Source organism: Candoia aspera, chromosome 17 (assembly GCF_035149785.1).
Source record: "Candoia aspera isolate rCanAsp1 chromosome 17, rCanAsp1.hap2, whole genome shotgun sequence".
Classification (NCBI taxonomy): domain Eukaryota; kingdom Metazoa; phylum Chordata; class Lepidosauria; order Squamata; family Boidae; genus Candoia; species Candoia aspera.
The window spans coordinates 374,581-391,028 of record NC_086169.1 but is presented as its reverse complement, the minus strand read 5'-3'; the positions used below and the strand labels follow the sequence as shown (position 1 = coordinate 391,028).

Genomic DNA, 16,448 nt, shown 5'->3' with positions numbered 1-16,448 from the left:
CCACTTTTCCTGTTTCTGCTGTTCTTCGCACATGGCTGGATATCTTTGTAAATTAAACTGCTGCCCTCTAGTGATTTGGGTTTATGTACCTGACAAGGCAAGAGCTTGGTGGCCAGAGTCCTCTCACAGCCGAAACTGGAGTGGAAGTGTTGACATCGTCCCAACCTGATAGCGTAAAGACCCAGATGGGATTTGGAGGAGGCATCAGTGGGGTGTTGGTGAAGATGGCAGCTACTTTTATTCCAGCATTCCACTTTTTCTGTGGCCCCCCGGTAGAGGGACGCCTATGGATTAGAGCGGCCTTGCCAGTTAAGAACCCACAAAGCGATCCGAAGCAGAAACACAAGAGTGGATGGGAAGGACCAAGACTCAGGGTTGAGGTGCATGATGGGAAATTCATCTAGCCCTCAAGTGGGGCTAATCATACCTTTGGTGATGCTAGGGGGAAATCCACCACCTACAGGAGGCTACAACACAGCAGCCCTTTCTGCAGGCTGGAAAGGACTCAACTGGTGTTGGAGCCCTCCCAGAAAAGGTGGCATTCTCACGAAGGGAGTCCACCTAGCATCTGGTGAATTGAACTGGAGGGCAGAAGGAGAAGACCTTTGGAGAAAATTTGGAGAAATCCAGCTCTCCCCTTGCACTTGTCAAGGGCAGACTGAAGTTCCCAGAGGGGGTATGCATGGAGGGGGAAATGGTCAGGCTGTGGTGAGGGCCTTGGACGTAAATAAGATCAATATAAAAATATTTTCTCGCCAGGGTCTGGTGGCCCATGGCATTTTCGTGCAGGCTGAATGGGCTGCTGTTGTGGTCAGCCATGTGATGCTCTAGGACAAGATGGGATGTGGGTGGAGCCTCCCAGGCAGGGCCCGCCTTGCACGAATAATGGGAAGGGCCAGCCATTAGTCATCGTCATCGTCGTCATCGTCGTCGTCATCGTCATCGTCATCTTCAGTATTAATTTCTCCTTCCAGCACATCCTCAATCCAGTCTTCCAACTCCTCTGCAGAAGGAAGGTCTTCCTCATCGTCCATGTCCAGCCACACACTGTCAGCCTGTCAGGAGCACAACAGAAGAATGGGCCGCTGGGCGGAAAGTCCGTCGGGGCCAGGACCAAGGCCTCCCCACTTCTGTTCCCTTGCTAGGTCCAGCATCAAGGCCTTGAGGGGCTTCTCCTCCATCCCGCCCCCCAGTCTGATGGCCCTTAGTCACGTCTTATGTCAGGAAAGCCTATAAGTTCCTAACGAAGAGTGTAAAGACATATTTGTGTTGACTTTTCCTAAATTCATGCATGTAGGAAAGCACCACCTACTCAGCAGGATCTCCATTCCTCTTTCTCTTTGGGTCAAATTTGTAACTGCCTATTTGAAAAGTTAGTTATTCCCAATCCTTGAAAAAGTTTCTGGTTTGCATTCCCAAGAGTAGCTCTCATGGAGTGATTTTTAGGCCCTTTCATAGACTTTTTTGTTGCCGCTGGGACAACTACTATTATCTAAAACTGAGCCGTTTGAAGGCAGGGTGAATGTGCAGGGTGGTGGCGGTGGTTTAACTCTCCTTTCTGCAAGAGATGAAGCGGTCCCCAGCTGGCTGGCTTATCTGCAGACCTGACCAGCGGGTTTTCACCTGCAGTTTGGAACGGCTTCTGGGCACCTGTCTCCCAGGGTGTGCGCAATGGATCTGGCCTGCCTGAAACCAAGGGGGAGCCACGTCTTTAACTGTACTCACATCCGTGACGTTGACCACACCGATCTGAGGCCGGGACAAGTCAATGTCGAAGGTTTTCTCCCAGTACGGGATCAGCTGGGAAGAGAGAAAAGAGAGGGGAGCAAACCCATTAGGAGGGGGAGCCTCCTCTGATTTGGGGTGTGTGTGAAATGGGGGTGGGTGGGGGTGAAGCAGTATTTGAACCATGGGGTGAAGAGCACCATCCCCTTCTTACTTAGGATGGGACACGAATTACAGCGACTTTCCCCCCTTAATTACTTCTCCTTTGGGGTTTCGGTCTTACACTCCATTAAGATATTACCCACCGCTTGGAAGGTTAACTTGGACCTTTAAAGAGCCAAAGGTAGGCATTTGAGTCTCTTGCTAAGCTGGGCGGCTATAGAAATTGAATAAATAAATTTGGGGCAGCCCAGGCCTCCTCTGCTGAGGGAACCCCATGCAACTCTGCTCACTTTCCTTCCACGCTTCACACTGTGAACTTCTCTGACCTCGTCCTCCAGCCAGATCAAAACGCCTCTCTCCTGGGAGTTGCGCCCCTCGCAAACGCCACCCTCCAGCATGTGCCCCATGGCTCCTGCCCCATGAGACCTCAGCGGGCTTTCTATGGGGGCAGTTAAAGTGATGCCGCCCTGCAGCACCCTGGACCTTGCAGGGCTGGGAGGAGAAACAGCAAGGCCCACAGGGAAAGGGTGTCCACACAGTTCCCAGATGGGCCTCTAAAAGCTCCCATCTCCCCCCCCCTTCTGAAGGGCGCAGTGGACTCTTCACCAGTGGGAATTCCTCGGGATCGATCCAGATGATGCTGAGGTCTGGGTTGTCTGTGTTGTCTTGGGCAACGTCTTTCAGGATCTCTAGGAACTCGTAGCCATCTGAGGAGGGGGGAGAGAGAGCGGGGAGAGTGAGGGGCTGCTCTGCTCCGGTCTCCACACATCGCCTGGAGTCCCTGAACGAAGCCCCCTTGCCTCCTCCCAGTTCCCATTTGCAGAGGTCTCATTTTCCATGGGAACAGCTCAGCCCACAGTAGACAGGAACCGGCGGCCACGGAACGTCTTCAGACAATCCTTACAGAGGGGGTCCTTGACTGTAAGTGAGACAAATTTGGCCTGTGTGCCTTTTGGCTTTATGATGACCAGGACATGGACAAGCACCATTGCTGTTTTATAGCTGGACAAAGGGTGACCGGCAAGGGATCTGGGAGTCAATTCAGACAACCCGCCAGGCTGGAGAAGCTCCCGCCCTGATCTAGAACAACTTACCAGGATCGTCCTCCTCTGCAAAAGCGACAATGTGAATGCCATCGATATCGTCCTCCTAAACAGGGAGGCCAAGAGGAAAAAGACAGACTTATGCTTGGTGTAATGATTGCCTATTCAAAATCACCATCAGACTCAGAGAAGGGCTTACTCTACGGCCGTTCAGTTTCCCGTGGCTTGTGCATTAGTAATGATGCTTTAAATGTGGCTCAGAAGCGGGCAGTGCTTTGGCCAGGCGCGCACGGGGGGGGGGGGATATTCTGCTGGATCCCTGGCTGTTGCAGAGAAGCCAGCTGGTTGTCCCCTCGTTCAGGATCGTGCTCAGCATTGGTAATCAAGGGGGCCCTTCCACAGACAGACTTGCCACGACTTTTGGAGGGTTTGAAAAGGAGCAAGTCGATGCCTCTGGATGCTTAAAGGTAAAGCAGGGGAGATATATTTATAATTTATTATCTGGCCAGGACAAAGTATCTGTTTTCACCAGAAATGTTGGCTTTGTGTTGTTTCTTTATTATTCATGGGAAGTCGACACTGGGCTTCCAAGGATCAGGGGAAGCAGGGGATGGGCTCTGGGTCTGGGGTTCCACTTTCTGCTCGGCTGTGAAACCCGCAGACTCTCTGGACCAGTTCTTCCTTGGCCTTTGGTGCTTGGGTTTCAGAACGACCCCCCCACCCTTCATGCCTTTCATTGTCCTGGAAATTCACTCTGCACTGCGCCTGGCTCCTGACTCAGGCCGTCTGTGGCTTACATCATCTGATGTATCTTTCCTTCTATTCAGCAGGCCAGAGCAAAGGCAAACATTCAGCTCAGCTCAGCTCAGCTCAGCTCAGCTGGGCTGAGAGAAAGAGGCCTGTTTGCTTCCCCCTCTCCTTGAACTGCTTCCAACGCCAAAGAGCTTTGCAACTAAAAACAAGGACTCATGCTGGTGGTCAGTTCCCTCCTCCCTCCATGTCCTCTTTCCTTTTATGCTGGATCTGTTACTCAATAAAACTGAGACTTGGGACTGGAATGGAATGGAAAAGACAAAACTTTCAAATAAGCAAGCTGGCAGCATTCTGCACACAAATTAATGCTGTTGATACACCCATTGATAAAATGCTGCAAGAAAGTCAGTCCTGAAGCAACTGTGCCCAGATCAATCACAATCTTGTGTGCAGCAGGCACACGAGTTTTCTTTCGGGATTGCTGAACAGACTAGTTTCTCCCTGAATTGCCACATCTTGGTTTCTTCTCCCATGGGGAGGCAGCTGGATTATTTAATGAGTGCCCTTTCTCGTTATTTTTGCTTAATAACGGAACAGGAACAGCGTTGTGTCGACTGGCAGCCCTTTCGGAAGCATCTGGTCCCGGGAAAGGGCCCTGCTGGTGAACTGGGCACATACTAAATGAAATGCCGTGTGGAGCCGGTCGGCTTGGGCTTCCCCCTGACTGTGGACACGTTGGGATATGGGGAGGGGTTGGTCCTTGCAATGCCTGCCCCCCCCCCTTTTTCCAGCCTGTGAACATACCCAAGTTTCATACATGCTGTCTGGGTGAAGCTTTCTCAGAGTTGGCCTGCAAGAGAGTAAGAGAGCAGTTTGAGGATGCAGGGAAAGACGCCCTCAGGGGGAGCTCAACTCTGAGGATGGCTGTCTGGCAGAGAAGGCTTTTCAGCTTCCCAGCCCAAGACTTCCTAGTGGTCCCCCACCCGAATATTAACCAGCCCTGACCCTACTTGGCTTTTCCAAATAGTTAGGTGCTCCCTGTGTAAACGCACACAGGCTATCATTACAAAGCCCCTTAATTATAGCCCGGCCCTGGGCATTCCCAGGTCCCTTTGGCCGCTGCTGAATTTGTCTGCAGGGAGCGTCCCAGTCAGCCCCAAGGAGAGCTTTGAAAGGAAGCCGGATTTCCAGGGGGCGAGTCCAGGGTGGCAGCCCCACATCCGTTCTCTTTGAGCACTCTTGAGCAGCTGCAGCAGCGAGACTTGGGGACCATGGATCCCGCTGCCCTGGGCACCCTCTTTCAAGGGCCTGGATGGGCCATCCCTTGGGGAGCTGGTGGGGGATGTCACTTTATGGCCTTGGGGCATGGTGGGTGCCGGCTTCCAGGAGACCCCCTGCTTGGGGACAGGAGGAGAGGGGGAACCTATTTGAGACATGTTCCCCAACTGGATGAGGGCTAGAAGCAAGAGGCCTCGAAACGCCCTCTTCCCTGGGCTTTGCCAGGGCAATGATCAGGACAGCATCCATTCTGGGCCACAGAAACAGGACCCGGGACACATCTCATCCCATTGTGAAGCAAAGTAATCCAAGAGTCACTCTCGCCCCCAGGGCCAGGGGCATCTGGGCTGATGCTCTCCACCAGCGCAAGGCCACCAGGCACCGGGGAGGGGAGCCGACCGTTGGGGCCAAATGTGTGCTGTTTCCATGGCAGCTGGAAGAAGAAGGAGGCATTTAGGCGGCTGCTGCTGCTGCTGCTGCTTCTGAGGCGGCTGCCATGGAAACGGACGAGTGTCTCCCCATCGCGCCGGGCAGAGCGAGCTGCCTGTGGAGGCCCCCTGCTGCACAGGAGCCCCCCGGGGGAGCAGCGAGGCTTCACCTCTTGTGCTCTTCCATGAACTGGACAATTTCTTCCTCGCTGTTCGGCTTGTCTGGGATAGTGACTGGCTTCTCCATAAATGGCTCGTAGTAGTCAATTTCGTTCAGCTTCAGAGAGAGCTTTTTTGCAACCTGCAAAGACGGAGGAGAACAGGCTGGACAGGCAGGCCTTCCTGGACTGGGGGGTAGGGTTTTTGCCAGCTGCCTCCTGCCCGCTCCCAGCACTCCCTGAAAATGCACAACTAAATTATTTATCCCCTGTGAGAACCAAGAAGAGGCTTTTCCATTTCTTTGTCAGGGCCAACCAAAACATTGCAGAGCCGTGAGCAAGCTGCCTGTTCCCACAGAGCCCTTCTTCAGTCTAGTGTGATGCAGGCGACAGCTGGAAGGACCCTCAGATCTGCCAGCAGTAATCCTGAGCCAACCAAGGCTGCAGCGCTTCCCAGGGAGAGGGGCCCCCTTCACGCAGGAGGGCTGACTTCTGAGGATGCTGACCTGGCCGTGTCCTGCCCCATGCTCTTGCAGGCCTACATCCTGCCAGCAGCGAAATCCCCACTTTGCTCATCTTCCAGGATGGTGCCTTTAAAAGCAGGCTCCACGTTGGTTACCTTTTAACTGGCCCCAAGAAAGGTACTGGGCTGTCAATATGCATGTGAAATCACTGACCCTTTGGCTGACAGGGGCATCAGGAAAGGAGTAGCATGTCCAGTTGCCCCCTGGTCCTGTCCTCCCAAATGGGACCGGCAGAGATGGCCAGCGCATGTGGCAATTACTTCCCCTGAAAGGGGACGGCTTGTCTCTGTGGACACCCAACCTTTCCCTCCTGCTGAGTGTCCTCTCTACAGCATTTTTGGGACCCTCCCCCAAGCCCTGGGGTACCTTGCTGTCAAAAGTTGCAAAGAAAGGGATGTAGGGATGGAATTCTTCAGCAGCATCTACAAAGGCCTTGAAATCTGGAAGAAAAGGCAGCGGGTCACTCCTCATACCCGTACCCCCAGCAGACTCTCTTCCTCCCTGCATCGGCTTCTCTGGTTTGGGGGGTCTGAAATCTCATCATTGTCAGCCCTACCCCCATCTTGGACTCTTCTACCTGGGTGTTCTGAACCCCATTTCCCTTGGGACCTCCTTCCTCCAGTAAAGGACTTACGCTCAGAGTCCTCATTCTTGAAGTATCCAATGAGTTTGGGCTCATCCTCAATATTTTCAAAGGCTTCGAGCTCATGTTCTCCATCAATAAACTCCACAGGGTCCTCCAGGACCTGCAGGAAAGGGCGAGGGTCAACTCTGCTCTCCGGCCGTATCTGCCTGGCCTACCCAGGGGATTGTTTTGCAAAGCATCACTGGCTTTTCTAAGGGAGGGACACTTGAAGCCAGGACATAAAGGTCTCCATGCTTCAGGCCCACTTATGACAGCTTTGTGGCAAGGAAGTGGGCAGGTCTCCATGGTTGGGTCCAGAGTCCATCAGTAGGGGAGAAAGGCTCCCTGCCCACTGAAGTTTAGAGGAGGGCCATCAGCACCCTGGACAGGGACCGGAAGCAGGTTGTTCTGGCCCCCTGTGTGCACTGGGCAGTTCAGAACCAACTGGGAGTAGCAGAAGGAATTTCTGCTGCAGGAGCCCTTCAGTGGGTGACCCAACGCAAAAGGGGAAGGCCACCCTCAGCCTGACACCAGCTGTGCTCCCCACGGGCCTGGATGAAATTGAAAGGGAGATGGCTATGATGGGCCGTGGCTGAAGGCAGCAAGACCTGAGCTGGCTCAGCTGCAGGACTTGGAAGAGCTGGTCTTCAGGCCAAGGGAGGTTGGTGCCCAGAGAAGGCCCTTGAGGGGTGGGAGTGTGCCCAAGGACCACCAGCAGGGCGGGGCTGGGAGGAGACGGGTTCTCCTGCCTTTATGTTAGGGAACTCTACCCCCTGTAGAAGGGGGGAGGGGCCACAGGGGGCTAGGAAGGTGGTCAAGGGGATACTTACGTCAAGGAGAAACTCCACCAAGGTGTCAGCTGAAAATTCCCCATCGTATTCAATGACCTCATCTTCCTTAAACACATACACGCTGTCTTCCTCCACCAGCCCTGCGGGAGAGTCAAAAAGAGGAGTGAGAGGCACCCAGAGGTTGTGTTTGGACCTTTGAGCATGAGGAGGTGGAAATCTTTTTCTGAGGAAACGGGCACCTCACGCCAGGGTGGATCTGTCTCAGAAGGGTAGCGTCACTTGCTTTCCATGTGGTCCTTTTCCTTCTTTATAAATTTCCCCCAAATCAGGCAGCTATTTGGAAGAGAGGCTCAAAATGGCCAAATTCTGCCATGAGGCCAAATAAACTTGGGGGGGGGGGCACAGACCAACTTATCTAGGTGAATTCCAAAGTACCCTAGAAGGAGATGGGTGTTACATAAACACAGAGCCTGGCAGTTTCCACCGCCCTCTGGTGGCTCACAGCCTCCAAAGTTCTCTCTGTTTCCAGCCCAGCATGGGCAGAAAAGGTTCCTTGGTTGGCCCTTGATGAAGAAAAGGTGGATCCCAACCAGATCTAGCTTCCAGCTTGTGCGAGAGGGAGAGGGAAACATGCCTCCCACACCCTGTGTCTTCAGAATAGAACCCACCACCACCTTGATTGGCCAAGAAAGTGAGGACTTTCACTGAGTCACTGAGGACATCAAGCATTACCTAGTTTTTTGGCCACAGCAGCATCTTTCTCTGAGTCCACAAGGCCAAATCCGATCCCTTTTCCTTCCAGGACTTGGGCTGCTAACTAGGAGAAAGAGCCGACACACGGGCAGACAGACAAGGCAGAGGCACAGAGAGAGGCAGAGAGAGAGAAAGAACGGGAATGAACACATTTCAGAAATTTTCTTGAAGAATTTCTGGGAAAGGGGTCCAGATCTGCAACCATCTATTGATTTATTGACTTGTTAGATTTATATACCAACTGACTCCCAAAAACTCAGACCAACCTAGGTTGCAACAGATAAAACTGCTGACTTTCCACACCCCCTGCTTCTGTGTTTTTAATGATAGCCAAGTTCAACTGTTCAGTAAAAGCTTCATGTTGCCTTGTACCTCCAAAACTTCACAAAAGCTATAAAAAAGATAGGCACTGTCCTCTTTCCCCTCTGAATGGCTTAACCTTGAATTACTGCAGGGGAGAACAGCTGTCCTCTGTGCCAGAGAAGAGAGGCCTTTGGCCATCCAGTCAGGGATGAAAGTGGCTGAATTTAGTTGCTCCAAGGGAAACCCGACCCAACTGTTGATTGCGGGAGTGTTCGTGTTGAATCTTATTCCTCCTTTCCTTGAAGGGCTACAGAATAATTTCTGAGTGAGAGATGGAGGCCCATGGCTCTCCAGCAAGAGGGTGGGTAAAGGGTGTCTGTTTAAGGAACCTTCATTCTGAAGCGGGGAAAGCTGAGTCTCAGAAAGTCTCTAAAGCTGGGTGACCACTTCTATCAGTTTTTGTCCTTTAAAAAGTCACATGTTGGCCTTTTTTCAGAATCTGTTCAGGTCTGTCACCCGTTGGGGTATATTCCTTCCAGCTACTGAAAATCTATGTCTAAGACCTAAGATGGGGAAGCAGGTGGTGCCGCAAAGTTTCTACGTTTAGACAGTGACTGGCTGGATTCACCCCATATCCCTGAGCGATAAACCCTGGTTTTCAGCCAGAATGGCTTGGGTTCATGCACCATTTAGATCAAACCCATCCAATGACATCAGAGCTTAAGAAGGCAGGGGATGAAGCATGAATGCTTGTCTGCCGGGGCATCAAATCCTCTTGAGTGCTGATTGACTCAAAGTGAAAGAACCCCTCTCTGGTTTACAAGCAGGACCCCAAACGCATCCAATCTGGCAAAGGAGACTTTTTCTAAAGTGGCATCTTTGGGGCCAAGCGTCCTTCACTGGCATGGATCAGGGCACAACTGCCACTTTCTCAAAACCTCCTTTCCTGTTGGTGCAACAGATTTTCCATTAGCTGGTCACATCCCTCACTGAGACGGTCCTGCCCGGACTTGCAGCACAAGTCGGAACGTGGATCTGCCTGCGTGCAAGCAGGGGCCCTGGGCTTCTAGAGACGAAGCCAGGACCCTGGTTCCAGATCATCCCATCTCGTCTCCTAGAAAACTCCGCTTTGGCAAAGGGTTCCCATCTTCACACACATTGCTGCAGACATGAGGACTAGTGGCATGAAAGTCCTTCTTTCGGCCACGGTTAATCCCAGCCCTGAGGACAACAGTCCAGTGGCAATTTCTCCCCTGCGTTCTTATCTCTCATTCTCCTCCAGAGGATGGACACCCCCCCCACCCCAATATAGTTTACCACAGAAGTAAGTAAGACAAAATGGTAAGTTGAGTTTATCTGCTGCAAGAAACCGTGTCTTTGGGGGAATGACTGCTCCTGAGATCTTGAGTCTTGCGGGCCAAAATGGTGCATGAAAAGCCCCCCGAATCCCTGCCATTGGCTGCCTGCCTGCCCCTTCTCCCCCACCCTTTCTTAGCTGCCTTACCCTTTTGGCCCTAAATGCTGCAGCCTCGAGTCCCTGAATTGCTGCCTGCTCCCTTGGGTCAATGTTCAGGGTCGTCCCGCCTGCAGTCAGGACATCCCCTGCCCAGGCCGCTCTGGTGTCTCTGCCCACCCCCCAGGCAAGATTCCCAAGGAAGTGGGTCTGGCTCCCTCCCCTCTTCCAAGGGGCTCCAGTTTTGGAGGTGGAAGATTTAGCCTGCTGGCCTCCCTCTTCTCTGGCACTTGGTCTTTGAGACGGAAGGGGTAGCACTGGCAGATTTGGGGCTGGGGGCAGACTCATCTTTACTTGATGCCCCTTGCCCTGCCAGAAAGGAGGGTCAGGGGTGCCAGTGCATTGCCTCCTGCTCAGCAGGTTAGACCACTCTTGGCATCCCCCCCTTATTTATTGTTGCTATATATTGCTGTTTAAGGGAGGTAAGTGTAAAGTTGTGCTTTTAAAATGCCTGTCCCTCAGACAGCAGAGTCCTGTCCCGGGCTGCCCCCCGTTCCTCGCCCCCACCCCACCCCGTCGCTACCTCCAGAATCAGCTCCTCCAGCTCGAACTGCCTCTGCGAAGCCTTGTCATCACCCACTGGCTCATGGTAGAGCAGAGCCAGGATGTCAAACTTCTTCAAGACGGCCTTGTAGTTCTTGAGGTTGACGTCAATGACCCGGTCGATGCCATCATATTCGGGGAAATCCAGCCCGTCCTCGCCCCGGGCCCCGGGGCTGGCCGAGGCCAGCAGCAGGGTGGCCAAGATCAGGCCAAGCCACTTCATCCTGCGGTGAAGGCGCTCTGGGGGTCCTTCCTGAAGTCGAGGCACGCTGGCCTGGGGAGACAGCTGCCCTGTACTTCCTCCTGAGCCTCTTCAGGCCGCTCGCCGGCTCCCTTCAAGGTGGCAGGTGGGACCGGGCACTGGGTAGACTTGCTGGCTCTTTGCTGACACAGGCAGGTGCCCAGGAGCTGGCCGAGGAGGGTGACAAGCACACGGGAGGGCACGGAGTTCCAAAGGCGGAGGAGCAAAGCTCCAGGCAGCGCATAAAAGACCCTCGGGCGGGGGAGGGCGCTGGGGCCAGAGGGCTGTCTTATCCACAGATATTTGGCAGCGTCCCCAGCCGGCCACCTCTTGCTCCCTGCCTATATATGTCGATGGGGAGAAGGTGGTGACTGGGCCACCTGATGGGGAACACCAGCCCCCCAAAGACCCCTCCAGGCCTCTCTGCGCCTGAGGATGTTGGGGCCCAGGGGCCCCCCTTGTCCCCTGCAGGTGGATCCCTGTTTCCCTCCCCTCTTCCTCCTGGCCAACATCGGAGGGCATCTCCTTATCGCCATATTAAGGAAGGGGGGCAGAGAAGGAGGTATGTGAGGCCAGGGGCAAGACGGGAGGCTAAAAATAAGAGGAGATGAGTCGGAGGTAAATCAAGACCTCCTTGTGCGGATGGCAGGGTAATTAGAGAGGGGCGGGCGGCCTGGGCACTGTACACCAGATTCCTGGGGGCTCTTGAGTTACAAGGGGCAGTTAGGTAAGTGCGTGTGAGCGGGGGGGGTGCACTTAGTGAGTTGCTCCTTTGTGCGCCTTCGCCCTGCCAGGCATCTCTCGCTGGCCAGCCAATGTCATCACCTCGGATTCAGGGGAAGGAGATGTGACTGTGAAGCTCTCCTTTGTGCGGGGTGGAGGGGGGGGCAGAGAGCAGCTCAGGCAGAGGCCCCCTCGCCCTTGGGCCTCATGGGCCGATGGCCAGCCTGCCATTTGGTTTCTAATGGGCAGGAAAGGCCCTGGACTCTGCTTGCCACCTGCCAGGGCTCCGCTGGCGGGTGGCTGTTGGATGGCAGGGAAGAAGCCGGGAAGGCGGCCCCCATTAAGCTCAGGGGGCTGGGGAGGGGGGTGGCGCTGGGCAGCGGCTCTGCTCCTGGGAAATGGGCAGAGAAAACGAGACAGGAACCAACTTGCAAAGGCCCCAAATGCAGACGCAGGCTCCCCCGTCCGTTGGGGCCTGCCATGAGGTGCACGGGGAGGGGGGGTGTTGTCCTCTTGCAAAACTGGGCATCTCCACTTCAGGCCCAGGGCCCACAGGATGTGCCCAGAATGGAAAGCCAATCCCTCTGCCCTCCCCATCCCTGCCCAAGCCGCCCTCCTCCAGTCAGGGAAGTGAGCCTGCAGCAGATGCCAAAGTAACCAGATCGCCCCTTCCAGGAGATTAGCAGGGCAGGGCGGTGGCCCCCGGCTCCTCCTTGTCTTGGGGATCAATCAGGGCACAGGGCGGATGCCATTCCCCCCATTTCACGGATCTGTGGGGGAGCTGGCTTCGCTGCCTGGGCACCCTCGAGTTCTGTGCTTCAGTTTAATTTTGGGGGGTGTCGGAGACCCTGCAGTGCAATGGCCAGTCTCAGGGGCCGACTCGGAGGCACCTGGTGCTCCGTGAAGTCTGCACGGGCTGAGCTGAGGGCTTCTTGGCATCCGGGCCAGTGCTGGAGGGCGACATCCCTGGTTGGCATCGGAGGATCCTGGCAGGCACAGCCTTGCAAAGGCAGGGGCAGCTCACTCAGGGAATCAGCTTCCTGGGGATCTAGGCCCCCCACTCCATTGAAGGTCACCTGTCAGAAGGATCCCCTGCCCCAAATGCAGGGAGCTTCTTTGCCTGTGAACAGCTGTCGATTTTGAGGGTTTTTCTTCAGTCACATCAGCCTCATTCCCGCCTGCAGGCTAATTGTGCAGGGGTGTTGATAGAGAACAATGTTGGGGTGCTTCTTGGGACTCCCCACAAAATCTGTGTAGGAAGAACTGTGGAATTGTTCGTTGGGAAATGCCAGGGGCTGGGATGGGTCGGAAGAGTTAATGCATGAAGGAAAAGGGCACCATTTCCGGTTGCCAAATGGAACTTCCATCTTCAGGGGCAGAGTACCTTGTCTACCAGGGGAGAATTGCTGTGGCCGAGGGCTGGCCCCTGTGGTTGGGTAAGAGAACATGGGGCTCCTCTGGAGAATCTGTTTCCTGGAGCCCTTTAAAGACCCTTCTCCTCCTGCCTTGAGAAGCTTTGATGGCCAAAAGAGAAGGAAAGGAGGCCACTTGGAAAGTTCCTCCCCCCACCCCCCAGTCCAAGAGTAACAACAGCTTTTTTGGAGCAAGTGGGTGGGGGATAGAGCATCCCTGATAAGACTTTCCTCCCTCCGTGCCCCCCCAACCAGCAGCTCTGGCCCCTCCCTGGCCCCCCCTTTCGTTAGTGCCCCCAGAAACAGGCCTGCTTTCAAGTGACCTTGACTCTGGACTCCTTATTTTTAACTCCAGGTGGATATTTAAACCCACTGGTGTGAGTGAGCGAAACCTGACCCCCCCTCCATCCGGCTGCTTTGGTCCTCCCCTGCTGCTGCAGCCTCGCCCCCCCAACACTATTTTGGGTTCACTTGAGTCAGCACCTCCAGAAGATGCCCTTCCCTGCAAAGGGGGGGGGGTGCTTGGGGGCAGGTGGAGACTTTCTTCTGCAAGTGTGGGGATCTCAGCTGGGCCCCAGCCCCAGCCCCAGCCCCAGCCCCTGAGGCTGGAGAGGGGAGAGAGACGGGGGCCCCCTTTAAGACCAGTCCTGCCTTCCTTTCCAGTGTGATGAGCCTCTCGCAGCCTAACCTTGCTTCCTGTTAACTCTGATTTGGTTTTTGCACCTAAGTGACCCGGTTTGGGCGCACTTCGTGCTTCTTGCAGACCACCCCACTGTGCAAACATGGGTTGCCCAGATTCAGGCTGTGGCACAAATGGATCAATGAGGCCTAAACACTGAAATGTTGGTGGGGCAGTGGGGAGAGTTAAGGCTGGGGACAGAGGTAGTTAACCCATTTACCTCCAACTCCCTCAAGATCAAAAAGGGCAGAAAACCCACCCCATCTTCCCTTTAATGTCACTGTGGCGGCCAAGAAGCTCCAATCCCGCAAATGGGGACCCTCCAGTTTGCCAGGAGAAATGCTGGTGCTTCTTTTGCCCAGTCTCTGAATTTTTGGAGGATGACGGCATTGCAGAGTAGGGCAGGCAGCTTGTTCTGACATCCCCCTTGGCCTGGTGTGGGGCTCAGCCTTGCCCCCACTGTCGTCCTGGCCCAGTTGGCCTCGCCCCTCGTTTGTCCTGGCCCTGCAAGTGAGCCCTTCCGTCTGCGAGTGAGGCGGCGCACTTCCGCCCTGGCCGTGTGTACCAAGAGACTGCCGCCACTAGTGATTTATACCCGCCTTTGCCCGCTGCTCCTGGGAAGAGCGGAAGGGAAGTGGAGGTGCCCTGCCATCTCCGCCTCACTCTCTACTGGACGCAGTCGGACCTGGCACACCCTTTCCCCCTTGTGCCATAAAGCGGGTGGCCCATTTCGTCACCGGGAGATGCATTTCAGCCGGGGAACGAAACTGGACCAGCTTCTAAATCAAGCTCTGGGGGCTGGAAGGTCCCGCGCAATCGGAAAACCTGCAGAATCAGAACGGCAAACCCGTTGCTGGTTGTTGTTGGGGGGGTTGCCAATTTCATTGCCCCTTAGTCAGGCAGCTCCTTGGACGCTGCCTTCCCTGCGTCTCTTGCCCCGATCCGACTGCCCAAAGGGGCAGCTCTTCCCCGTGAAAAGGGGAGCGTTTTTCCTTTTGCTTTTTTTAAACCCTTTGCCTAAGCACAAAACCCGGGAGTTTTCTCTGGGGGGCAGAAGAGCACAGCCAGAGGCCTTGGGCCCTGCCCCGAGAGGCCCCCCCAAGTCATGTTTAGTGTGACTAAAGGGGAAGATGGATCAAAATATGAGGATGAAGTCATCACTCGAGGCATGTTGAACTTTAATGCTTTCCAGCCTAAGTTTTTCCCTGTTCTCATCACACCATCCATGGTTGTGGGAAGTGTGTGACCCACCTGAACAAGCCCCCCCCCCAAGTTGGGGCACTGTTGCATGCAAAGAGCTGCCCCTCTGAAGGTCTGGTGGGGAGGGGGGGAGACCTGCCAGGTGCTGTGAGGCAGGACTAGGCTTTTGGCTGTCTTTAAGGCAAGCTATGCCCTGGACGCTATTTTTAGCCTCGGCCCAGCCCGGCTGGCAGCTGCCGTTATTTTAATCCGTGCCAAATGCCACTGGGCCTGAGCTTAAGTCATCCCGGGGCTATTTTGGCCCTTTCTGCTGACCCACCACCATCTTTTTAATCCGCCTGCCTGGCTGTTCTTTCCTAGAGGGACCTGGGCCTCCAGGACACCTTGGGGGTGGGGAGGGGGGCTCACCTAGGCTGGGTGAAATAGCCAGGGGGACCTGAGGACCTGCCCATAGCTCTCCTTCGGGATCCCCCCCTCTGTGGGAGTCAGCAAAGGGAGGCTGCCAGACCTCATGCAGGAAGGGGCATCCAAAGCCTCTTCCGGAGGCGTCTCTTCTGGTGATGGGCTCCTGGGCTGAGCAGCAACATGGACCCCCAAGCAGGCCATCCGGGGAATTATGCCCCTCCCAGCCCCAAGCTGTTGTCCAAAAAACACCTCCCCCCCACCCCCCAAATAACAGACAAGTTGTCTTTTCTGCATGTCCGATATTTCAGGCCAACGTCCTGAAGGAAGTGATGTCGACCTCTTCCATCCAAGGCGGGAGAATGGCTTGGAGGTGGCCCTTGGACGAGGCCAAGATGGGGCTGAAGGAGACATCGCTTTCGCCCCTGGTCCAAGTCGCTGCCACTCTTCTGCCTCCTGTCGCCGCCCTGCCTTTGGGGTCCCCAAGCCCGAGCATGCCTCTGCCCACCTCTGCCCCAATTTTCCACCAGGCCCCCTTGCCAGCCCTGGCTCCAGCTTCTGGGGGGCAGACCCCCACTTCTAGACCCCAAGTGTTCTTTCTGAATGAAGCAGCGTGGGGGGGGGATGGCTGGATGGCATTTATTGCATCTTTCCGCTACCTAGCTGGGCTACAGGCTGCAAGGGGCTGGATCCGGGAGGCTGTCTGGCTTCGCTCCGGGACTTAATAGTAGGTCTCCTTCTCTACCCAGCCTGGCAAATGAAGGAGGAGAAAAGAGGCAAGTCAAGAGGCAGAGGTGGTGTGGTGTGGTGTGGTGTGTGCTGGAAGCAGGAATCTGGCCCCCAGGGCAGCCCGCAAACCTGCCCCTCCTCTCCTCAGGTTGCCACACAGCTTCTCTGCTGCTTCCTTCCAGAGGCAGACTCCGAAGCCCATGGCTTGGTAAAGGTGTTGGGAGCCTTGTCCCATTTGGGTGATTGGAAGGCTGGCTGCCTTGTGGGAGGGGGGGCCTGGACCTTCCCTTCTGCCCTGCTTGTGAGCCAGGAAGGAAAGGGCAATCCCAGTCCTCCCCCCATGCAAAAGCAGACTGGAAGGGTCCCGCTGGAGGGGGGGCTGCGGGGGGCACACTCACCCCCAGGGTAGCGCCGCAGAAGGAGCTTCCTAACTTCATCGTAGATAAAGATCAGCAGGCTGTAG

General features: G+C 55.1%; 1 protein-coding gene across 1 annotated transcript; it reads right to left on the bottom strand.

Annotated features, from left to right (window-relative positions):
* Positions 1–289: 289 nt before the first annotated feature.
* Positions 290–11,120, bottom strand: CASQ1 (calsequestrin 1). The gene is made up of 11 exons (XM_063316986.1): positions 10,580–11,120; positions 8,220–8,304; positions 7,527–7,627; positions 6,706–6,817; positions 6,438–6,511; positions 5,560–5,690; positions 4,488–4,533; positions 2,982–3,036; positions 2,494–2,594; positions 1,726–1,800; positions 290–1,055 (listed from the first exon to the last, which is right to left on the bottom strand). The coding sequence occupies exons 1-11, from the start codon at positions 10,820–10,822 to the stop codon at positions 903–905; spliced, it is 1,176 nt and encodes a 391-aa protein (XP_063173056.1). The 5' UTR covers positions 10,823–11,120; the 3' UTR covers positions 290–902.
* Between the last annotated feature and the right edge of the window lie 5,328 nt (positions 11,121–16,448).

Excerpts from the sequence above, each read along its gene's own strand:
- CASQ1 (XM_063316986.1), bottom strand. The coding sequence starts at position 10,822 with ATGAAGTGGCTTGGCCTGATCTTGGCCACCCTGCTGCTGGCCTCGGCC. Across the intron at positions 3,037-4,487 it reads ACAGCATGTATGAAACTTGG|GAGGACGATATCGATGGCAT; the intron begins GTATGTTCACAG and ends CTCCCTGTTTAG. Across the intron at positions 1,801-2,493 it reads ATCCCGAGGAATTCCCACTG|CTGATCCCGTACTGGGAGAA; the intron begins GTGAAGAGTCCA and ends CTCTCTTCCCAG.